Below are 26,199 nucleotides of genomic sequence, written 5' to 3'. Positions count from 1 at the left end.
CCACATAGTATTTTAATTAAGGTCAAAGAACCAACCAGAGCTTCTGACATAATGTCCAATCTTTACCTTCTCATGGTGTTCCCCATTAATATGTATCTACATGCATACAAATGAGGATGGGATGGTAATTTGGGATTTAACCACCAAATTTTATTCTGCATTGGCTTAAACCAAAACAAAATGATTGTGCATGATTGAGTAGGATGTTCCAGAGGAGTGAACTCCCACCACTCTCTTTTACCATAGTGAACTATATACATGGATGTAGACACTGTTGATTTGATGTATGAAAGTGGTTAGTTCATTTTCAGAAGGAGGGCTGATGGCAAATACATAAACATAGCAGACCCAGAAGGATGATTGAGGATGTATGGTAGAAAACAAAGTATCCTTTGAATGGTTTAAATAATAATTATTCAAGAGTAGAGATAGAGAATTGCTATAGCTATATCCTCAGTCTGTTTGTAGATTATATTTTCCAACTAAAATATCCCAATTGTATTGAAGATTCAGATATCTTCACAACATCAGGAGGAAGATCTTTATATAGAAGGCAATTAGTGTCTGTCACCAGGATACTAGGGAGCATAGAGACAATGTCAAAACTGACTAAAATAATTTATAAGGAAGTATATTTTATATTTTCCAGTGTCTAATATGAGAGGAATATAAACATCCTCTTTCAAAATAGATTCAATTTCTGTCATAATTAACACAATTTCTAATCTCTTTCTAGCAACAAAAGATAATGTTTGCCTCTCTCGCTAGCTTCTCTTTACCAGATTCATTGTGAGTGTAATCAAAATACCATGGACAGACAGGCCATTCTGTAGTTAAAAAAAAGGATTACATTGTAATAGTATTACATTGCATTACCTTAAACTTCAAAAGTTGGGTCATTCACAACATGGTATTGAGACCAATCACTGTATCCCCTTTTCCATAAAAGCAGTTTCAGAAGGAGGGCTGATGGCAAATACATCAGCAATGCATCCCATGTGAATTTAAATTGGACCGATTGTTGTTTATTCAAAAAGCCTGGGAGATTCTCATCTTGAGTAAGTATGAAAAATAATTATCTATTCAATGTGATCCTTCAAGAATACAGCATGTGTTGTTATGGGCTAAATGATTGTTGTAGTCTCCTTGTATTCTGTCTTTTTGAATTACTTGTTTGTTCAACATGATGATGCTGCCGCCTTTATGGGAGAGAGTACTTTACAAATCAGCTAATCTTTCCTAACTTTTTATTGTATTGATTTTTTTTATTATTATTTTTTTTATTTTTTAGGAAAGTTATTGACCTTTTTAGTTATCTTACACCAGCTACTTAGGTGGCACTTTTTGGAATTGTCAGTTATTGTTTAATTTGAGCTTAATGTACTGAAGATGTCTGTACTATTATACTATTAAATAATCTTTGTACGTGAGTTTTTTCCGTTATTAATTTTGTATCGATGGATCACATTATGAATAGCAGAGATGTTGATCTGTACTTTTTATTTTATTCAGATATGTTTGTGCTGTCTGCATGATTCCTTAAATAAATTGAATTACTGCTGTAATAAATTTGGTACGAAAATAAAAAGACATCAGCAGTAATGTTGAAAATTAATATCGACTGCATCCTAAATGGAGAACCTTTAGAACAAGCAAAATATTTCAACTGTTTAGTCACAATTTTTAGTGAAGATGACAAACTAAATATGGAAATAAACAATTAGCAAATCTGATATGATAGAAATTAACTGAATAAATTTGCCTGGAATAGGAATGAAGTTGCTTCAAACACTAAACTGCTAACAGTATACAGGACAGTGTTCAAACCAATTTTAACCTGTGAATCTGAGAACTAGGTTACAAATAAAGCGGCTGATCAAGACTAGACACCACAGATATGAAAATTCTGAGAAAAATTAGGGAAGAGTGAACAGATAACATCAATATCAGAATCACTTTAAAAATGAAGATATTAAGAAAGAACTTAACATTGTTATTATTTAGGAATAGTATGAGTGGAGCTAATCTCAGGTAGTATAGTCACTTAAACAGAATGAGAAAGAAAAGGTTAGAAAAACTGTGACAACAGGAAAAGGATCCAGAGTTTGACCAAGATCTACATGGGATTGATGTAGTTTGGAGGGAAATTGTCAGTAGAAAGTTAGCAGTAATAATAATGTAAACTTTTCATGTACCATCATAGTATCATGTACTCCTCTTAAGGTACATATCAAGAATTTGATTATGATGATTCTCTTTGGTTTTCTGCTAATATGAAGAAAGAAAGCATCTTATTCCACAGATGAATGAAACTTTAATGAAATATGAATTTAAAATAAGCTGGATTGTCTTTATTATATTATAATTAATTGCATTTTTTTCCTTTTAGTTGTGTCCTGTAATTTGATCTCACTTGTACTAAAAATCATATACCAGTTTACTGACTACTGTCTAGCTGTATATGCAAGCACAGGTGATACCTGCAGTGCTAATAAGCTCTCAGATATTACAATGAAATTTTTGAAGTGGCTAACAAATAAGAAGTTAGAATCACCTGCAAGTTTCAAAGAGGTATTTTTTTGTTTTGAAAAAAAAAATTATTTATAGTTTCTTAATAAGTATGTAAGTTTTTTTTTATTAATAACAATTTAATAAAGATATCCATCAGGAAATAACTCCAACTCTGCAGTCACTCCCAAAAATACAACACATGCGAGGATTGTTTGATAAGTTTGGTAAATTTCCAATAGACTGTGATACAATTTGTTCATTCATCCCAGTATCGGCAAGTATCATCTTTTTCATGACCCCTTGCAAAATTTTAGCCATGTGCGATGCGTAGTTCTCATTTGGCAAACATTTAAAATAACCGTATTCACATTTTTCATGAAAATGGAGAAAAATGAGTTTCATGCAGTGATAAAACACTTTTATTTGAAGAAGTGGACGGCCATGCAGATCAAAGCCGAGTTAAATGCAGTTCGTGGGGACTCTGCACCACCATTAAAGACTATTTATTTTTGGATAAATGAGTTTAAATGTGGTTGTAAGTCCATCAAAGATGAAGCACGCTTCAGACACCCGACTGAGGTCACTACAAAGGAAATGATTGACACAATCCATGGTATCATTATGGAAGACCACCCAGTGAAAATGTGTGAGATTGCTGAGATTGTAGGCATTTCAACTGAATGGGTGTATAATATCCTGCACAAAAAATTGCACATGAAAAAACTGTGCGCGTGATGGGTGCCACCATTGTTGACTGTCAATCAAAAACACATGTGAAAAGACATTTGAATGCAGTTTGGTGATGCTTAATCACAATTCGCAGGATTTTTTGCTTCAATTCATGACTGTAGACAAAACTTGGATTTACCACAACACACCTGAGTCCAAGCAGCAGTCAAAACAGTGGACAATGCCCAGTGAAAGAGCACCAAAAAGCGAAGACTGTTTTGTCAGCTGGAAAGGTGATGGCCACTGTTTTTTGGGAATCCCAAGGAATTATCATGATAGACTATTTGGAAAAAGGGTAAGACAATAAGAGGAGTCTATTATGCATAATTGTTGGACTGTTTAAAAGAAGAACTGAAGAAAAAACAGCCAAGATTGGCGCACAAAAAGTGTTCTTTCATCAAGACAATGCACTGTCTCAATCATCAGCCATCACAATGGCAAAATTGCACGAATTGAGGTTCATATTTTTTGGACTTGGTCCTGTGTGACTACTTCTTGTTCCCAAACTTAAAAATTTGGCTTGGTGGGAAAAAACTTTCTTTGAACGAGGCATTGTCATCAAGGCTGTCAGTGACTATTTTGCACAATTTGCCAAATCCTACTTTTTAGATGGGATGAAAAAATTGGAAACTTGCTGGACCAAATGTATAGACCTTGATGGAGGCTATGTTGAGAAATAAAGATGATTTTTTTCCAGAATAATGTCTTTAACTTATTTTTTTATCAAAGTTTTCAAACAAACCTCGTGAAATGGCTAGAGTGATGAAACATGTCCTAAAAAGTAACTTTTATACCCATGAAAAATATTCTTAATGCTAAGATCGACTAAACTTCTGAAGAAGCTTGGAATATTATAAAATTTTATGCTCATGTGTCATATTGTCATGTTAGACTGACAGGCTGGTTATGAGAAATACAATTCAAAGAATATATCAAGGATATTGATCACACAAATCAGGTTTCGCCTCATACTATAAACGGAAAACATCATTTGATCTAGGCATTGAGAAAAATGCTGTATGTTGAATTTAATAGCTATTATACATATCTTGGTATTTAGGCTTATATGTTGATTCTCATGCATTATGATTCTCATTATAACACAGTGATGACTGAACTGGATAAGGGTAATGGGTTTCAGTGATTCTACTGGACCTTGCCAAGGCCTTTGACAGGATACCACATGGAACTCTAATCAGTAAACTGGAGCAGATGGGGATGGATATAGCGTTGGTAAGATGGATAGGAGGATGGTTAATGGAGAGATACCAGAGAGTGGTTTATTCAGGAGTGGAGTCCAAAAGATGGCTTGGGACTAGTGGTGTGCCACAGGGTTCTGTTCTTGGACCACTACTTTTCAATTTGTTCATTAACAATATAGGAAAGGATCTGAGAGGAAGTGTTCACTTGTTTGCTGATGATGCAAAGTTGGGTAGAGCAATAGTGAATGCACATGATGTCAAAATTTTGCAGGATGATTTGGATAGTTTGGAGGACTGGGCTAGGGAAAATGGATGTCAATTTAATGTGGCAAAGTGTATTTTATTTTTATGCATTTTGGAGTGAAAAGATTAGCAGCAGTATATCACATTGGTGGAACTGTACTCCAGGAGATTGATGAGGCCAGGGATTTGGGGGTATTGGTGGATAGGGAATTGAAGTTTAGGGGGGCACATTGCAAAAGTGACTAAATCAGTTCATCAAATCACTTGGCGTCTGAAAAATACTTTAACAAGCAGAGACAAACAAGTTATTGTTCCTCTGTATCGAGCCTTGATAAGACCCCAACTAGACTACTGTGCCCAGATATGGGCGCCAGGGTTTCTTCTTGATGGGGAGGAGGTGGAGAGGATCCAGAGACGAGTGACCAAGATGGTGACAGGTCTGTGGAATGAACCTTATGAGAACGGATTGAAGATTTGTAGGTTGCAAAACTTGGTTGATAGGTGAAAAAGTGGTAATATGATTGAGACATTCAAATTACTGAAAGGGTTCTATAAAATTAATCCAGAAGATATTTTTGAGAATAGGACTGGTGGTGGGAGGACTAGGGGCCATACATGGAAGCCGGGCAAGAATGTGGTTAACAGGGGTGTTAGAGCTAGGTTTTTTACTTTGTGAATGGTAAATGAGTGGAATAAGCTGCCTGAGTCTGTTGACTCCTTGGAGTTGCCCAAAATAATAATAACGATAATGTTACTTAAATATATTAAGTGCTAATAAGCTCTTTGTATTTGCATTAAACAATAATGTTGTTTCAGGAAGTTGACAATATAGAGTATATAATAACTAAATCATAATTATTATTGCTTCTTGTGGAGGTAATAATTAAAATAATTTAGTTATTATCTACTCTTATGTTGTCAATTTCCTGAAACAACACAATGCAAACTGTATATATAAGTTTATAGAAGCTTTGAAGATGGTATATTCTCCACTTCACTGCAAAAAAACTAAGGCTTCATCCTAAACCAGCTTTGGTTCACTTTCATAAAATCTGAAATTCATTGTTGATCTGTGCTACGTGATATCCGTCATGACAGGATATCACATCGCACAGATCAGCAAGTAAAATATGCTGACATATAATATGTCAGCATTTTATCGATTAGAACTTTTAACAGCAATTTGATTAATGGTTTATATTTGATGATTTATTCTGCTTTAATATGTATTCATCTTGTTATGTATGGCATTTGAGGATGTATGGCGCAGCACTTAGGAAACTAGCAGAATAAAAAATAATAATAATTATATGTGATCATGCAAGATTGAAGGACTTAAGGAGAAAAGACATAAGAAGGCTTAAGTCTGTCTAGGATGATAGATAGACTTAAGTCTATCTACATTATTACTACCTTCGTATTGATTTCCTTCAAATTAATCTATTATTTGTTGGAACAAATAATAGATATCTAATATATATATATATATATACTCCAATACTATCTGACCTTTTATTTGGTCTTCTAAGGCAGTGCTTCCTAAACTTATGGATGTAAAGGCCCCTTTGAAAAATTTAAATATTTCATGGCCCCCATCGAAAAAAAAAAATCATAATACAGTCATATATTATTATAGTAGTTATTGTATTTATATTCAATATAAAACATACACAGCGAATATTGCAAAAATCAAATGCAAATATTACGTTTTTAGCATCTTACATACACATTTGACATGTCACACTTAGTCCTAAAATATTTTAAATTTGTTTTCATTATTTCACGGTCCCCCTCAGCAAAACTAACGGCCCCCAAGGGGGGCAGTGGCCCACAGTTTAGGAAGCGCTGTTCTAAGGAACATCTTGCTGCAACAAACATCAATCTACCTAGAGCTTGTTTTTCCTCCAGGTCTTATTTTTGCCATTCTGGCATCAAATACTTGATTTACCAATCTTTCCTCTCCCATTGTGACCATACCACCTAAGATTAGCACTTCTCATACATTCCTGAATACTAACAATGTCAAGTCCTTTCTAATATTTTCGTATTTAATATGATTCTGCAATTGCTGCCATTTCCTTACTCCACTAATTTTTCTCAGAATTTTCACACTTGTAGTCGTCACTCTTTAACTGTTTTATTACTAACCCAGTTCTCAGATCCATAAGCTGAAACTAGTTTGAATGTTCTCCAGTACAGTAACGAGGGTACGAAGTGCCTCTGGCAAGTTTCTACCTTGCGCCCCCCAACCCAAAAATGACAAAAATTTTGAAAAATTTAAATGTAACAAGTTAAATTTTACTAAATGCAATATGTTAAATACTTACTATTAACCCCATCAAAATGAGTTGCAGTGTATTGCAGAATTTGTGTCTAAAGCGGCATATTGCCAAAATTTAAAAATACAATATAAAATAGCGGACTTTTATATATATTTATTTATTTTTATTTTTTTTTATTTTGCGCCATCGTCGGATGCCTCTTTCACCATGCCCTCCTTATGGCACTGATGTTGTCTTGAATACAGGTACTTAAGTGTTTTAATTCTATCTTATTCAGTATAAATTTATTCCATTAAAAGGGGGTATATATGGAATATATATACAGATCTGTTAAGTATGACAAACTTAGGAGATTGCTTGCATCGCTGCCATGGCATATGAAACAGCAAGGGATTTGATAGGGCATGGGAAGTGGTAAAAGAATGTTTGAGGGGAGTAATAGCATACTGCATACTTAGATTCAGGAGAATAATCAAGTGAGCATTAAATGGATGAATGACAATATGCTGGAGCTACAAAACATAGGCCAAAAGGGTAACCAATGTGGTAAGAAAGGCAATAGCAGAGTAGAATGAAAGGAAATTAGCAGACTAGGCCAAAGATAATAATCCCAAAGAGCTCTTTTAGTATGTTGCACATAAAAGAAAGAGTGTTTACAGCAGAATTATTTGAATAAATGCCAGTGGTAGAGATTTAACTGAATCAGGCAAAATACTAGAATTACTAAGTGAACACTTTGCAAGAGTATATTGTCCAAGTGGAGATATTACAATAGCAAGAGAGGCAAAGACTTATATGGAAGCCAAGTAAATGAATTTGGAGGATTTACATCATATTACAGAACCTTGGTGTAAATACAGCTATGGGATTAGATGGTATACCAACTCAAGTTTTACGAGAAGATGCTAGAAATTGGCATTGCCTTTGACCATGTTGGTTTAATCTAAGTTTTCAGCTCTGGGTTAGTCCCAAGGGGTAGAAAGATGGGAAAATAGTTCCATTGCATAAAGGGGGATCCAAGACTGATATAGTAAAATTATTGACCAGTCAGCATATCAAGAGTTGTCTTCAAGGTAATGGAAGGTTTGAAGGGTAGGTTGTGCCTCAGTAACTTGCAGTAGGTTTACAGTGATACTGCTGGACTTTGCAAAGGCTTTTGACAGGATACTGTATGGAATTCTAATTAATAAATTGCAGTAGATGCTGAACTCAATAAGAGGATGGTTGATGAAGAGATATCAGATAGTAGTTTATTCATTAGTGGATTCCAGTATAAGGCCCGTGACTTGTGGCATGCCACAGGGTTCTATTCTTGGGCCGCTACTATTTAATTTGAACATTAACAATAATAAGAAAGGATCTGAGAGTAACTATTCAGTTGTTTGTCAATGATGCAGAACTAGGTAGAGCAATAATTAATAAAGATTATGTTAAAATTTTGCAAGATGATTTGGATGGATTGGCCGTTTGGGCAAAGAAGAATGGATATTAGTTTAATGTGGCAGAGTGTAAGGTTATGCATTTTGGGATGAAAAGATTACAAGATGTGTACCACTGATAGAACTGTACTCCACGCTAAAGCAGCTCATCAGATTACTTGGATACTGAAGAATGCCCTGATGAGCAGAGACAGGAAGGTGAGGACAGGTTGGAGATTAGGGGTTACAGGAATTGGTTGATAGGTGGAAAAGCGGTGATATGATTGAGATATACAAATTACTGAATGTTTTTACAGGATTAATACAGAGGAAATTTTTCAGGTGGTGGGAGAACAAGGGAGGCCATCCCTGGAAACTGAGCAAGAGTGTAATTAGCAGGAGTGTCAGGACGACTAGATTTTTTGCTCGAAAAGTGGTAAATGAGTAGAATAGGTTGCCAGAGTCTATTGTAGGTGCCATGACTGTGAATAAGTTCAAAGCAAAGTATGATGATATGACATGAATGTTGGATAGTGCTTGACAGGATGTTTAGTGCCTTTCTTAATGAGTCTTAGGACTCCATGGAGTTGTCCATAATAATACCATACCAGCTTTGCTTATTCTGTTGTTCAGGATAATGGTATTTAATTTGATTTTTAAGTCTTCACTAAAAATTGTGCCCAAATAATTGAAAATTATTTTCATCTTAAAATTTTCAATGTTCCTGCCTCTTTTCATAGTCTTTGTCTTTATATTGTGGATTTTAATGCTAAATTTGCAGCTGGATTTATTTAGGATTTATTTATTTATTTAGTAAAGATATGCTGGTGTTATGCATGAATTGATACCCACTTCGTATTTTTGTTTTTTTCATTAATGTTTCAACCATATGTGTTTGAGGTCAGTTTTAGATTTGTGATGGGGAAAGTGGAGAAAAAAGAATTCTTGGCCCCAAACTAACTCATTGATGGGAATGCACATCAAGGTGACCATATGCTGTATAGTTACTATAGTTGTACTGTTATTCATTGCTCCATGTGTGGTTGGCTTGTTAATGTTCTCAGTTCAAGCTTAACATATATACTCATGTTGTTTGTTGTGGTGATGAGAAGAGAATTTGAAAAAGGATTCTTGCATTGAGAAAGAATCACATTTTGTTAGGAAATATCTGTCAAAAGCATTCTTATTCACTGTAACCATTACTTCCAAGACATATATCAAACAGAATAAAACATACTGGTTAGCCATTAATGACCTGTAGTATACTTTCTACATCATCTACATACAAGCTAAATCTATATCAGTCTTCCCCTCCAATGTATTCAATCCTAAATATTACTGACATACCAAAATACAAGCTAAACATGTATATCGGGGGGGAAGCATATTTCCATTAATAGACATGAAAAATGCTTTTTTCCCATTGCAATTGATGCTTGTTTTAATTCAAATTGATAATCCAGTTGACTAACTAACTATATGTTCAATAGTGCTAAATTAGATAATAAAATGTAACAACAAGAAAAACCACAATAGTATTAGTGATACAGGTAGTTAGTCTTGATTGTATACGTATCGTTTGAAGCTGATGTATAGCTTATATCATGTTCATATGTGTTGTAAATGACAATGATATATATATATATATATGACAGAATGATCATTGACTCGGTTAACATACATAGTTTTATGAAAAAATTAAATGACTAGAACCGAGATTTAATTAAAAAGGTTTTAATATAAACACACTACTAGTTTCGGCCTGTAACAGCCTTCTTCAGGTGACATTATAAAAGAAAAAACACTAAGCATTGAGGGTTAAAAGACTATGAACAACATAGACAGTCTTTATACATAATTAGCATGAAAACGTTGTAGTTGTATTTGAAGCTGTTCTTTCATTTGTTGCATTGTTGGGAGAGTGCGTGCTTGCTGCATCACGTGAACGCCAGTACACGATTACAGCTGAATGACTATCTGGGAGGTTGTAGCTTAAGTTGTTATTTAGATGAACAGGATTGAAGATGATTTCTCTCGATTCCACAATTTTTCTCTCTATTTCGTCACTGCAACGGAAGATGTTTGTAGATTTTTCCAGCAGACTTTGTGACTTTGGTTATCAACTCAAATACCCTGGCGTATATAAAATATTATGTGACTGCGATATTCCTTATTTTGGGCAGACAGACAAATCTGTCGAAATGCGTATGGAAGAACACATGAGAGACATTACTTACAAGAGACAGCGAGCAAGTGCATTATCAAGTCATATCCTTTTCTCGGCTAATCCTAAAGTTACAAAGTCTGCTGGGAAAAATCTACAAACATCTTCCGTTGCAGTGATGAAATAGAGAGAAAAATTGTGGAATCGAGAGAAATCATCTTCAATCCTGTTCATCTAAATAACAACTTAAGCTACAACCTCCTAGATAGTCATTCAGCTGTAATCATGTACTGGCGTTCACATGATGCAGCAAGCACGCACTCTCCCAACAATGCAACAAATGAAAGAACAGCTTCAAATACAACTACAACGTTTTCATGCTAATTATGTATAAAGACTGTCTATGTTGTTCATAGTCTTTTAACCCTCAATGTTTAGTGTTTTTTTTTTTTATAATGTCACCTGAAGAAGGCTGTTACAGGCCGAAACTAGTAGTGTGTTTATATTAAAACCTTTTTAATTAAATCTCGGTTCTAGTCATTCAATTTTTTCATAAAACTATATATATATATATATATATATATATATATATATATATATATATATACACAGTGTGGTTCAAAATTCCATGTACAAACTTTGAGGGGAGGTAGAGAAATCAAAATCAACCATATTCACATAGAAAACCATGACTGTAAACGCCACCCGAAAGTGATAGGTGGCGCTTTTCACTAGTGCTCCAGGTGAGCAATTGAGGCTTCCTCATTCAAGCTTTCGGCGTCGTACAAAGAACATGCATTGTTTTATGAATACTGAGATGGCAGACATGCACCTTGTTTATGGGTTAGCTGACTGTAATGGATGAGCCGCTGTACGAATGTATCACGAAAGGTACCCAAACAGACGTGTACCATATCACCAAATGTTTGTGCATTTACATCAGAATTTGTGTGACTATGGAACATTCAGGGATGATAGTGGGCAGCCATGATCGATGTGAAATCCTGCCATGAAAGAGGAGGTGTTGCATGCGATCGACAATAATCCAGAGACAAGCACAGTGCCATGGCCTCTGCTATAGAAGTATCTTGATCCAGTGTATTGTACCACTGTTTTCCACTCTAAGTCCTTAATTCCATTTCATCGGCAATGGGTCCAGTTACTAATGGTGAAGATTATCCTTGACGTTTGGAATTTGTGCAGTGGTTTCTGCAGAAAAGTGCCATAGACCTGGATTTTCCAACTTGTGTTTTGTTCACGGATTAAACTTCATTTACCTGCGAAGGAGTCTTCAATCACCACAATGCTCATGTGTTGGCCCATGAGAATCCACACACTGTGCAATCACATGCTGCACAACAATGCTTCGCCATTACATTCAGGTATCATCACTGACTGTTTAGTCGGCCCATACTTGTTACCACCCCAACTAGACTCCCAGAAGTATCGGACCTTTCTGGAAGAAGTCCTGCCAGATTTACTGAACAACGTTTCAATGACTGTGCGTTGGCAGATCTGGTTCCAACACAGCAGGGCTCCAGCCCGTTTTGCCATTTCTGTGCATCAGTATTTGGACAGGTCCTTTGGGGCTCGATGGATTGGGCGTGGTGGACCTGTTGCATAGCCCCCACACTCACCTGATTTATTGAGCATTGATTTCTTTCTGTGGGGGACCCTTAAAGCCATGTATAAAATGCCTGTTGCCTCTGACATGGACCTCGTGGCAAGAATCGCCATCACCGCTGCTAATATCTGGGGAACTCTAGGTATTTTCGAAAATATACAGTAATCAATGCGTCTTCAGTATCAGGCATGCATCACTGCTAATTTTTGTAAGTTTGAGCACCTGATGTGAAACCGTATTATGTATCCAAATACTATTGAACTGTTCAGTTACGCCTAATAAAGTTTTTTACGCTACTTACTGCCTTGTGTTATTTCTGTATCTTTGTGTCCCTGTTAGTACCTTCCTGTGGCATTTCCCATCATGCTTTCCTATGTGAATATAGTTGATTTTGATGTTCTCTACCTCCCCTCAAAGTTTGTACATGGAATTTTGAACCACCCTGTATATATATATATATATATATATATAATTGGAGATAAAAAATGTTAAAGTTGTATAACACCACTGATGAAGAAAGTGAGATAAACACATCCTCTTTATATTGTTCAGTACTTTTTAATGGACAGAATGCTATCTTTGTTCATTATAATTTATCTGTTTTATGTAATTTATGCTCTGCTTCTGCTGTACTGTGTATGCTACAGTGTATTTTGGTGTGTTCTGTAGCAGTTTAGGTATTTTAGATTGTTAGACAGTGATTGTGTTAGATTGCTCTTTCACAAACTGTACCATATGAGTTGTATCTTAGTGGTGTAAAGAGTAGTGATGGACTCTAATATAGTATTGTAGTATATGCATCTGTGTTGTTATGAAAGTGTTACTGATAAAAGTATTGTTCATATAGACATTGTTGCAGATTTTATTCTGAGGATTTTGTGTGTAGTCATAAGAATTTTTTATTGACTGCTGTATATTAGACCTCCTTAATGGCATCTTGACCTTTATGGAGGCTTATGTACACCAGTGACCTCAAGAGCTATGCCAGTGATAGCTAAGCTGCTGGTAAGGCATCCCTAGCCGGACAGGTCAAGAGGTAGGTAGAATAAAAGAGATACCCTAGTCCTCCAAGATTGAAGGTTTGCATAGAATTGATTACCTTATCAAGTAAAAAATTTCCACAATTCAGGCATCAACTGGAAAATTCATCAGACAGAAACAGTGGAAAACAACCAATAAAAAATAAAAGTAAACAATTCAGAATCAAAGGAATCATAATTAGCAAAACAACTAAAATATTAATATAGTTGTGATTAAAATAAAAATAAAGGGAACAAAAGATATAAATGGTTTTACTATGTTATATAGTGGAGTTGACCAACATATCAGAGCTTCTATTGGAGTGGCCTTTTGAATCAATAATAAATGGAAAAATAGAATACAAGAGTACAGTTTTGTAAATTATCAAATTATAACAGTTAAAAACGAATAGAAGCTATTTAAATATCATAGGAGTATATGCCCCTTATAAAGGTAGAAAAGAGGACTCTGAACAAGTTTGAGGAACTACAAAAGCAGTTAAATAAATGTAATATATTTATGGCTATAAATATATTACATGGCTAATATAAATATGTAATATAAATTTATTACATATTTATATTTATATTACATATATTTATATGTAATATAAATATATTATATTACATATAAAAATGGCTATATATTAATAGCAGGAGATTTTAATGCTAAAATTGGAAATAATCCAATCCCATGTCTTAGGAAAATATGGATAAATTTAGGTGAATAAAAATGGTCAAGAACTATTAGACTTCTGTATTTTTAATAATTTTAAAATAATTAATAGTTTTGTTTTTCAAAAAAATAACATAAATAAATATACTTGGAATGGCAGAGGAACAAGATCTATAATTGGTTACATCATTACTAATTAGGAACTAGCTCCACATGTGAGAGATGTACATCTTTACAGTGGAAATGAAATTTTTTTCAAATTGTTACTTATTAGTTTCTAAAACAGAAACATTAAAAAAAAAAAAAAGGAGATATAGCTAAAACCATAGTTTTAGCTATATCTCCTTTACAGAAAGCTCACCAAGATTCTTGATAAAGATTTATTAATAAAATGGAAGACAACATACATGGAAGACAAGACATAATCCGCAGAATATTAAGGAAACTTAACAATGAAGAAAGAGATATAGCATAAGTCAACATAATACAAGAGAAACAATGGATAGAACATTATAAGAATATATTATATGATCCAAATTTAATAACAGAAAATAATAATGAAGAAATCAGTGCTGATATAGAACCAGTTAGATTAGAACTAAAATAAGCAATAAAGGTATCAAAAAATTAAAAATCAACCAGATTAGATGTCATAAATACAGACTTTGGAAATATGGTGGAGAATATTTACATCTCAGATTCTTAAAATTAATCAATAACTGCTGGAGGAATTGTGAGGTTCCATCAGATTAGTCAAAAGCTAAGATTATATCTATATTTAAGAATGGAGATGATTATGGAAATTACAGAGGAATAAGTTTATTAAATATACACTTCACAAAATTTACAGTAAAATCCTGACTTGGAAGTATTACAGTCTAATCTGAAAAGAACAAAATGGTTTCAGACATGGAAAGTCATGTACAGACAATATTCATGTGTTAAAACAAATTATTGAAAAAAGATAAGAATTTAATTTAGCAACCCATCTGGCCTTTATAGATTATGAGAAAGTTTTTGATAAAATATACAGAGAAAAATGCATTATTATTATTATTATGTGACACCTCCAGGGAGTCCAAAGACTCATCGAGGGAGAGTGTGCCAACAGCATCGAACAATTGAACCCTTCCAACTATTAACCTCGCTCAAACTTGCTTAACTTTTTGCGTGAGCCATTAGTAGCATAGACTCTACTAATTTTGACTATTGTCTTATCTAATATTTAGTTCTTCTAAGGTACTTCTGACTGAATAATCCACCTAGACCTTGGTTTTCTTCTGAGTGCTTTTCCTACCATATTGGCATAAAAACACCTGTTTTGCTAACCTCTCTTCTAATGTCTTCATTTTTAATATGATAATACCATTGATGCCATCTGTTCATGCCCCTAATTTTTCTCCAAATTCTCATATCTGTGGTCTGTAATTTTTGATCATGTGCTTTATTTCTAACCAACTCTCAGATCCAGAGCTTATAACTAATTTGAACACTGTAATATATTAACAGTTTAGTGTTTTGGCTAATTTCTCTCTTATTCCATATAACTTGATTCAAATGACTCCACACTGCACCAGCTTTGCTTACGCTGCTGTCCACTGTCAAAGTTAATTTGCTGTCTTCACTGAAAACTGTGCCTAAATAGCTGAAATATTTCTCTTGTTCTGTAGGTTATTACAGCACTGCACATGAAACTGTAGTTTTCTATGTTCCTTCTATGTTTTCATAGTTTGATGTTTTTATTGCTGATATTTATGTCAAATTTGTTACAGCTATAATTTAATTTAGTTAGAAAATCTCAGAAAGTTGCACTCGATGTGTTTAGGAGTACAACATCATCTGCATGAAGCAAAGAGCTAAGTTTTATATCTCTGATTCTAATACTAAGTTTGCAGTTACTCTCTTTTATAAAGCAATCCACATAGATGATGAATAAGAGTGGAGATGATGTGCATTCTTGTCTTACACTGATTTTACATTAAACCATCTTCATGTATTTCCTTCAATTCTGAGTGTTGACTTAACTTAAATATGGACTATGTATTGCTTTGTATAATGTTCCATTTACCCCCGTATAAATGGCTGTTTTGAAAGCTTTTCTCTTGGCACACTGTCTTATACCTTTTCCAGATGTACAAATACTGATCACTGTCAGATTCCAATGATTTATCAACCATTTGTCATAAAGTGAAAATCTGATCTTTACAACCTGTACTTGTGTGAATCCAGCTTGATCTTCTCGAAGTTTCTTTTCAAAAGAGACCAACAAAAAAAAAAGTCATAGAATTTGTGAATCACTAGCTCAATACAACATAACACTAAAACCAGTCATCCATCAAAATCAAAACATTATGCAGAATAGTTTCAACAATGTTTTGGAGGCGTAACATCATCTTCTCTTCAAGAATCTGGCTTGCATTGGTCTTTTCATCTTGCAGATGGTCTTCCCCCCCCCCCTGTCCCTTTAGTAGACGATATCTTTCCATCCTAAATATATTCCTTGACAGGTTTGTTTCCATTACAAATATCTAGCTCTTTTCTGATGCCTTCATTTTTTGTGGTCTAATTTTATGCATCCTTTAATTGCTCTTAAAAATCTCATTTCTACAGCTTGTATTTTACTTTCATCTTTCTTAGTAACAGTTCATGTTTCTGAGGCATATAATAGAATGGGAGTGGCCATTACTTTATAAAATTTTAGTTGAGTTTCTCATCTTGTTTATTTATTCAGTGTCCTTTTAACTGTTCCATAGATTTTCTGAAATTTCATTTTTTCATTTATATCTTGAATCTTATATATATGTTATTATGCAGCCTAAATAATTAAACTGTGTTACCTGTTCTATTATTTTATTTTCTATGACTATTTTTAATCCAGCATGAAGGCCATGACTTCATGCTAGATTAAAGGCCATGACTTTTGTTTAAAGTCATGACTTTTGTTTTATTTTGTGAAATTTTTAAATAGTATTGTTAGCTTATTTTGTTTAATTCATGAAATGATTTTTGAAAGTCATCTTCATTGTCTTGTAATCTGATCTTCTACATACAGCACTGTATTGACAATAGTTCTACTGGTTAACTAGATACCTTGTTTTATTGTTGTTTTCCACATTTTAATAAACTGATAAATATATATATTGAATAGAGTTAGAGATAAGCTACATCCCTGTCTAATACCTTGATTAATTTCAATCTCTTCTGTGTAATTTATTACCTAACTGTATTTTTGTATCTTTATATAAACTTTGTATGGTTTTTAGCAAATGTAATGCAAATATAATGAGCCTGGCTCCCACTGATGAGATCTCAATAAAAATTGAAACCGGTCTGGGTAGCGGCCCTTCCCTTAATGCATAGCATTATACATGTCTGCAAGGAGATGTGCTTTGCATTATGGGAGATACTAAGGAAAGCAATGAGAACTTATATCACCTTTACCACGAGTTGCCCCAGTTCAAAATACTTCAGGCGCAAACTTTGTTTGCTTACACTTGGATAAAGGATTAAACCAAATATATAATTGGTAGCATAGCCAACTGTAAAAACTTCCATCAACTTATCTCTAATCCAGAGAATTTTAATAATAAGTTGTGACACCTTTTGGCAACTGGTATAGGTAAATATGACTTCTCCATTACTTCCACCTTAGTATCACCACCTCTGGATCTGGCTCCCATTGATGAGACCTCAATAAAGGTCAACTTTATTGGAAAAACTTTTCCAATAAAGTTGGAAAAACTTTATTGGAAAATAAAGTTTTTCCAACTTTTCTGGAAAAACGTCCACCAACTTATCTCTAATCCAGAGAATTTTAATAATAAAGTGTGACACCTTTTGGCAACTGGTATAGGTAAATATGACTTCTCCATTACTTCCACCTTAGTATCACTGCCTCTGGATCTGGCTCCCATTGATGAGACCTCAATAAAGGTCAAAACTTGACTGGGTAGTAGCCCTTCCCTTAATGCATAGCATTATACATGTCTGCAAGGAGATGTGCTTTTCATTATGGGTGATACTAAGGCAAGTAATGAGAACCGCAAAACGAAAATTTCTTTTGAGCCCTGGGTAGTAGCCCTTCCCTTGCAGACATGTATAATGCATAGCATTATACATGTCTGCAAGGAGATGTGCTTTTCATTATGGGTGATACTAAGGCAAGTAATGAGAACCGCAAAATGAAAATTTCTTTTGAGCCCCTCCAGCAATACATCCCATGCGCATACTACGAATAGAATCGTAAAAAAGATTACGAAGTTATACCACCTTTACCTCAAGTTGCCCCAGTCCTGAAAATACCTCAGGTGCAAACTTTGCTTGCTTACATTTGGATAAAGGATTAAACCAAATATATAATTGGAACCTTTTCTCTTTAGCAGTTCTCTTTATTTTATTAAGTTTTTGGTGTTGTCAGTTATTTTTGACTCTTTATTTCTCTTGTTATAAATTTAGTTTAATCCTTTATCCAAGTGTAAGCAAACAAAGTTTGCACCTGAAGTAACTTCAGGACTGAGGCAACTCGTGGTAAAGGTGGACCAAGCTCTCATCACTCCTTGTCTTAGTATCTCCCTTAATGCAAAGCACATCTCCTTGCAGACATGTATAATGCCATGCATTAAGGGAAGGGCCACTACCTAGACCGGTTTCGATCTTGAGCAACACTAATTAGCAACAAGAGAAAATATTTCTCTTGTTTCTAATTAGTGATTGTATGCTTGCTTCATTGCTTCCATCTATGTTATCGCAAAGCTCTTGAGGATTATTTAACCTGGTTGATTTCTGACTTGTTAATATTTGCCTTAAATTGTCTCTAAATTTCTTCTGGTTTCTTTGTAGATCTTGAACTCCTGGTTGTCTGTTTCTGAACTAATTATTCCTGGTTTTTTTTTTTTTTTTGAACCAGAAGGTTCTTATTAATCTATGATCTGAATTAAAATTGAAATTGTTAAGAACTTCAAAATTATATAGTGAATCTTTTAATAATATATAGTCTATTTCATTTCTTGTTTTTTCCATCCAGTGAAATCCATGTCCATCTTCTTTTTTTCCCTTTTCCTAGAAAAGGAACTTCCAGTTTCAACTGGTGGTTAAAGGTGGATTGTAGGAGTCGCCTTCCTCTGTCATTCCTTTTCTGGCTGCCATGGTCTCTAACAATTAAATCTTTTGCCTTTTGTTGCTTAGTGCCTACCTGGGCATTAAAGTATCCCATTATAATGACCTGGGAGTTGTGGGGTGCAAGTTCATCATAGAACTCCTCTATTTTTTCCTGATCATAGCTTGTGTTGGGAGCATAAACCTGTATTAATATATTAATGTTTTTTCCTAATTCTAACTTTAAGGAGGCATTTCTGCTTGTATAACTTTTAAATTCTGCGATATGTTTTTTCCGTTTGCTCTTAATTAAGTTGCCGACTCCATTAAGTCCATTTTCACCTTCATTATGGTAAACTAGAAGGCCATTGTCTCTTTTGATTTTATTCATATATATAATTTTTATTTCTTGATCAAAACTTATATTCAATTTTTTTTCTGCGACTGTCCATTGTTTTAGAATAATAATTTGCTAACCACTGATCTTTAAACTATCAATCAGAAATGGATTTCTCTCTCCAAAGGGGAGGAATTCACATACTACAGGGTTGCAAAACTTTGAGCTGGTGAGATTTGACCTAGACTTGAAAATTTACAATAAAACAGCATTTATCTAATAACATGCCTTGATTTTTTATTATAACTTTACAACTAAAAAACATAGCTTTTTATGTGCTAGGAAAAATTTTATTGCATGTTGATAATACACTGGAAAAATAATAAAACCAAGCAGTTTTGCAACACCTATAACCAAGGATTTTTTAATGAGAAAAATTATGAAAAAAGCTGATGTTAAAAGAAAAATAAATCATTAAGAGAGAGATACAGTTAAATCAGCTACCTTGCTGTACAGTCTGTAAAGTAATTGTTTCAGTTAAATTCTGATATGTCAAGAAATCTGATTAGTGATTTCCAGATATAATTTAGGATTAATCCCTGGTCTTTTGACTATCCTTCCAAAGAACTAGGCATAGTGCACACCCTTAATAACTCAAACGTGTGGACAGACTTATCTGTTCGTCGAACATTGTTTATTATTTTAACGGTATATTAGAACACAGAAACTAAGTAAATAATTAATTTATTAACTTATTGCTGATATTTCGCTGGTGTTATAACCAGCATCTTCAGAGCACAAAAACACTGTTTGTCACAATACGAGAGACTATAACAACATGGTGTACTTAAACAAAATTGTAGCAACAACACAAAGACTAGAGTCCTGATTTTGGCGCCCTCTATCTGAAAAAAAAAAAAAGCTATCATATATTACTAGAGTCCTAGAAACGTGCTAGTTTTTTCTTAATATGTCTGTCTCCCAGATCTTCGGCAAGTTAATACAGCCATATTTGTTGAGATTTGGAGTGTGTTTTAGGGCTTCTGTCGCCTCTAAGAACAATCTCTCTGATTTATACGGGTTTCTGTGTAGTACTTTTGTGTTTTTCCAGTTGATCCTGTGTGCAGGGATATCCAGAGCATGGTCTGCTAGGCCCAACTTCCCATAATGATAATTCCGGACGTATCTTTTATGTTCGCTGATGCGGATGTTCACAGTTCTTCCTGTTTGACCGTAGTAGGCTTGATTACATGAGCAGGGTACTTGGTAGACTCCTGGATGTGATAAAGAAGGAATGCTGTTCTTGGGTGAGCGGATGAGGGTAGCTAATTTGCTACATGGTCTGAATGTAGTGCGTAGTTTATGTTTATTGAGAATTCTTGAGATCTTTTCGGATGTGCCTTTAATGTAAGGGATGGTGACTGTTTTGTTGTAGTTCTCTGTGGTGGATGGTGGGAGGGGTTTCTTAAGAGTGTTTAGTATTTTGTTTATTTTATGTGGATTGTAGCCGTTGGCCAAGAAGGTGTGGCGTAAGTGAGTCAGTTCAACAGTAAGAGCCTTGTCATTGGAATAGATTGCTCTCGCTCTATGGGTTAGCGTTTTTAATATGCCATATTGTTGAGAAGGATGATGGTGTGATTGTTTGTGTAAGTATCTACCTGTATGTGTGGGTTTTCTAAAAACTGAAAATGATAAGGAACCATCTGGAAGACGTGTGATAAGTGTATCCAGGAAGGGCAGACAGTTGTTGGCTTCCAGTTCCATAGTAAAGTGGATTTTTGGATGTTGGCTATTTAAATGTGCTAAGAATTTTTTCAATGTCTCTTGGCCATGTGGCCAAATAGCAAGCACATCGTCAACATAGCGTAGCCAAAGTGTTGGTTTGAGAGTGGCTGTATTGATTGCTTGTTTTTCCAGGTGTTCTATGTAAAAGTTGGCTGGGGGGGAGGGGGGAGCCCATGGCTGTCCCATCTATTTCTTTGTATATTTCCCTTTCCATGTGAAATATCCTGCATTTATTGTGAATTTGAATAGTTCAAATATATCGGGGGGGGGGGAGTGTGACTTCAGTAGATTGAGGGTTTCTATTAGTGGTACATTTGTGAATAGTGAAGTGATGTCAAAGCTTACTATTAAGTCTGAGCTTCTTAGGGTAAGGTGTTGTAAGATGCTTTTTAAGTGTGCTGAATTTTTGACAAAGGACGGAGAATTGTTTGTGAGAGTGGCTAGTAGCTTCGCTAAATATCTTAGCAATGAATTAGCTGTCTTAAAATGAATTAGCAAAATCAAATTCAACCATTAACGCATTATGAGAATCACTGCATAATATTCTAAATACGGAACTTTGGCAGATCCTAGATAACATCACCGACGCAATGGCAAAAAAAGAATTCGACAGAGTCAAAAACCGGCACCAAAATAAGTTTGAAAATTTCCAACAACGGAACACCATACAACGACCGCAATTACAACAAGACCTCGTCGTCGTGAATCTATCGTCACTCACCTTAAGCAAAGAAGCCACGAGTGCTTTAAGTCGAGGGCACAATTTTGCCATAACTCCCAAGTAATTTCCAAAAGCCGAAATAATGGCGTCCATCGAACGAGGAATATACGACCTGCCTCTAACAGTAGCTAACAACATACATTTAGATGTGGCCAACATCCTAATCAAGTCCAAGCCTCCCCAAAATAATATCCCACATAAGGAATTCATTGCTATAAAAGATCTACACAACAACAGCCAGATTACCATAACAAAAGCAGACAAAGGAAATGCCACCATGGCGATGGACACAACTGAATATGAAAAAAATGCACACACTATTACAAGATCAGTCAACATACAAAATTATAAATCGCAATCCCACCAACACACAAAAGAATAAGGCACGAAAATTAACGAAAAAAGTCACTTCCTGGCCCAAAGACACAGTTAACAAACTCAAGTCCTTCCATGTTAAAACACCGAGGATCTATTGAGCACCAAAAATTCTCAAGCAAGGCACACCCCTACGCCCAATTGTGGACAGTATAAATAGTCCCACATACAAACTGGCTAGACATTTAGCGAAGCTACTAGCCACTCTCACAATCAATTCCCCCTCCTTTGTCAAAAATTCAGCACACCTGAAAAGCATCTTACAACACCTTACCCTATAAAGCTCAGACTTAATAGTAAGCTTTGACATCACTTCACTATTCACAAATGTACCACTAATAGAAACCCTCAATCTACTGAAGTCACACTACCCCCCCCTGATATATTTGAACTATTCAAATTCACAATACATGCAGAATATTTCACATGGAAAGGGAAAATATACAAACAAATAGATGGGACATCCATGGGCTCCCCCCTTCCCCCTCCCAACCAACTTTTACATAGAACACCTGGAAAAACAAGCAATCAATACAGCCACTCTCAAACCAACACTTTGGCTACGCTATGTTGACGATGTGCTTGCTATTTGGCCACATGGCCCAGAGACATTAAAAACATTCTTAGCACATTTAAATAGCCAACATCCAAAAATCCACTTTACTATGGAACTGGAAGCCAACAACTGTCTGCCCTTCCTGGATAGCTTATCACATGTCTTCCAGATGGTTCCTTATCATTTTCAGTTTTTAGAAAACCCACACATACAGGTAGATACTTACACAAACAATCACACCATCATCCTTCTCAACAATATGGCATATTAAAAACGCTAACCCATAGAGCGAGAGCAATCTGTTCCAATGACAAGGCTCTTACTGCTGAACTGACTCACTTACGCCGCACCTTCTTGGCCAACGGCTACAATCCACATAAAATAAACAAAATACTCAACACTCTTAAGAAACCCCTCCCACCATCCACCACAGAGAACTACAACAAAACGGTCACCATCCCTTACATTAAAGGCACATCCGAAAAGATCTCAAGAATTCTCAATAAACATAAACTACGCACTACATTCAGACCATGTAACAAATTAGCTACCCTCATCCGCTCACCCAAGGACAGCATTCCTCCTTTATCACATCCAGGAGTCTACCAAGTACCCTGCTCATGTAATCAAGCCTACTACGGTCGAACAAGAAGAACTGTGAACATCCGCATCAGCGAACATAAAAGATACGTCCGGAATTATCATTATGGGAAGTCGGGCCTAGTAGACCATGCTCTGGATACCCCTGCACACAGGATCAACTGGAAAAACACAAAAGTACTACACAGAAACCCATATAAATCAGAGAGATTGTTCTTAGAGGCGACAGAAGCCCTAAAACACACTCCAAATCTCAACAAATATGGCTGTATTAACTTGCCGAAGATAGCGCTTTTTTTTTTTTTTTTTCCCTCAGATAGAGGGCACCAAAATCAGGACTCTAGTCTTTGTGTTGCTGCTACAATTTTGTTTAAGTACACCATGTTGTTATAGTCTCATGTATTGTGACAAACAGTGTTTTTATCCTCTGAAGATGCTGGTTATAACACCCAGCGAAATATCAGCAATAAGTTAATAAATTAATTATTTACTTAGTTTCTGTGTTCTAATATACCTTAATAACTCAGTTGTCTTTATTCTAAATAATGAAGACAAACTTAAAACAGAACTTCAAGCCCTTCTCCAGTTGTTGTTCTTAATGGATACTCCAAAAACACAGTAAGATATTATTTTCCGACACCTCTTCTTCTCAAAAATTCGAATATCCAATGCTGGGATTTGATTTTCATTCCATATATTATTAGTCTGTTCATCAAGATTGTTTCCCTGCTCAAAGATCACAACATTTGAGTAGCTTTATTAAATATTATGCTCAAAACACAGTCAATAAGATATAAATTTCAGTCAGCCCTCCTCACCAAAATCAGAATATCCACTGCAGGAATTTGATTTCCTTCCCACATATTGGTAATCTATCCATCAAGATTGCTACATTGCTCAGAAATCATGAATATTTGAGTGACTTTCAAGCCAGTTCAAAATATTCATAGACCTCCTCAGATCTCTGAAGGACAGTTTTCCTTTCTAAAAGCATCCAGGTGTGTATTGGATATCGTGTTTCTGCTGTCTGGCCTGTGTAGACCAGACAAGCTTGAGTTCTGGATTGAGAGGGGGGGGGGGGGGAATCACATGTTGCTGATATAGATCACAAAAGAGAATAAAAGTGTGGACTAGTTCTCGATACTTCAGCTGCAAATCACATGCTTGACTGAGATAGCCATCATGCAATATATAAAAGAAACCTTTTCTTTTTTTTTCCTTGATAGGTTAATGAATATATGGCTGTGACTCATCCATATTCCTCACTCAACCAATGGTTAATTCTTAATGATGTCAGGAAATCACCGATGAGTTTTAAACATATCAAAATTGATAATTACTTAAAGATTCTACAAAGAAATAGCTAACACATTTTACTGTAGTTATATTAATCTATACTAGACTGTTTCTGTTGTAATAATTTATGTTTTAACATCATCAACTTTCTTCATGTCTCCCATTAAAAAGCCTGAAGAAGCCACACCACCAGATTATATAGGTGTTGTGAAACTAGTCAGTTTATTATTATTATATGTATTATCAGTGACTAATAAAAATTTCCTGAGTATCATTTTTTGATACATATGAGTGAGACTAGTTACTGTCTCCATGCAGAGGAAAGCAATTACTCATTTCATAGATTGTATTAGAAAGTAAACATGACTACTATGATAAAAATAACAAAAATCCATTCCCTTACCAACTTTTCTTCACCAAGAGTATTAATATAATATATTGATGGACCCTTATAAACAAAACAAAAAATCAGTTATATTATTGTGAAATATTAATAATTAAATACTGTAACAATTACCGTATATGTCAGCGTATAAGACAAGGCCTAAATTTTAAGCTATTTTTAGGTTTTAAGCTTATGTCAGTAGTATAAGATGACCCCCAATTTCTTCTTCCTTGTATTAACACGTTCGCTGCCACGCTACTTCGGCATAGGCTCTTCCTGTATACGCCAAGCAATTTTACTTTTTCAAGGTCAGTACGGTAATCTCGTTGCCGGTGGTAAGCGTCATACAAGTATATTCATAGTTGGTTTGTGCAGAGCATATACCATCTATGAGAATACACAGTTTTGATGCTAGTGCCACAAGCCAAGTATTTTCACTTCTTCGAGGTCAGTACAGTAATCTCGTTGCCGGCGGTAAACGTCATACGAGTATACTCATAGCTGGTTTACCAACTACAAGTATACTCATAGTTGGCAGCGAACGTGTTAATGTAACGTTAGGTATTATTGTTATATCCATTATTTTTATATCTATGTATATCCGTTATTTTTTTTTCATAGCATAGATTTATTATTTAAGCAAATTACCCTAATTAAAAGTGATTAGCCTGAATTTTAATTATTAATTTTGCACTTTTTTAAAAAATTTTAGGATTATTAAAATTGTTATCATTTAAAATCATAGAACTAGCAACAAAACAAAGAAAGTATGAAGCTCAATTTAAAATAAGGGTAATTGAAATGGCAAAGCAAAATAATAACTGTGCTGTTGCAAGAAAGTTTGACATAACCGAGAAGATGGTAAGAGAATGGAGGAAGAAAGAAGATATTTTTAAAAAAATGGTCAAAGAAAAAATGTGCAATGAAAACTGGGATCACCCGATGGCCGCAGCTGGAAATCATGTTGCAGAATGGGTATTTGAACAAAGACAGAATGGTTATCTTGTTACAAGAAATATGATTAGAGCATATGCACTAAAATGGTCAATAATGAATCTGGATGAAAGTATAGAATTTCAAGCTACTTCAGTGATGGTGTAATCATTTTATGAACATACAAAATCTGGTAATATGACAAAAAACAAAAATTGCTCAAAGACTACCAGCAGATCTTGACCACAA

General features: G+C 34.8%; 1 protein-coding gene across 2 annotated transcripts in view; it reads left to right on the top strand.

The window, feature by feature from the left end:
* LOC150102691 (condensin-2 complex subunit G2-like) overlaps positions 1-26,199 on the top strand; it is a 401,754-nt gene that overhangs the window by 332,049 nt on the left and 43,506 nt on the right. For both annotated transcript variants that reach the window (XM_090398912.1, XM_090398911.1), the window contains one exon: positions 2,390-2,571. In XM_090398912.1, the coding sequence (XP_090255038.1) occupies positions 2,390-2,571 (182 nt within the window). The remainder of the gene's footprint in view (positions 1-2,389; positions 2,572-26,199) is intronic.

This window comes from Typopeltis vanoorti, chromosome 10 (genome assembly GCF_054136105.1).
Source record: "Typopeltis vanoorti isolate ZY-2024b chromosome 10, IOZ_Tvanoo_1.0, whole genome shotgun sequence".
Taxonomy (NCBI): Eukaryota; Metazoa; Arthropoda; class Arachnida; order Uropygi; family Thelyphonidae; genus Typopeltis; species Typopeltis vanoorti.
The sequence above is the reverse complement of the archived record's forward strand: the minus strand, read 5'-3'. Positions and strand labels throughout refer to the sequence as shown.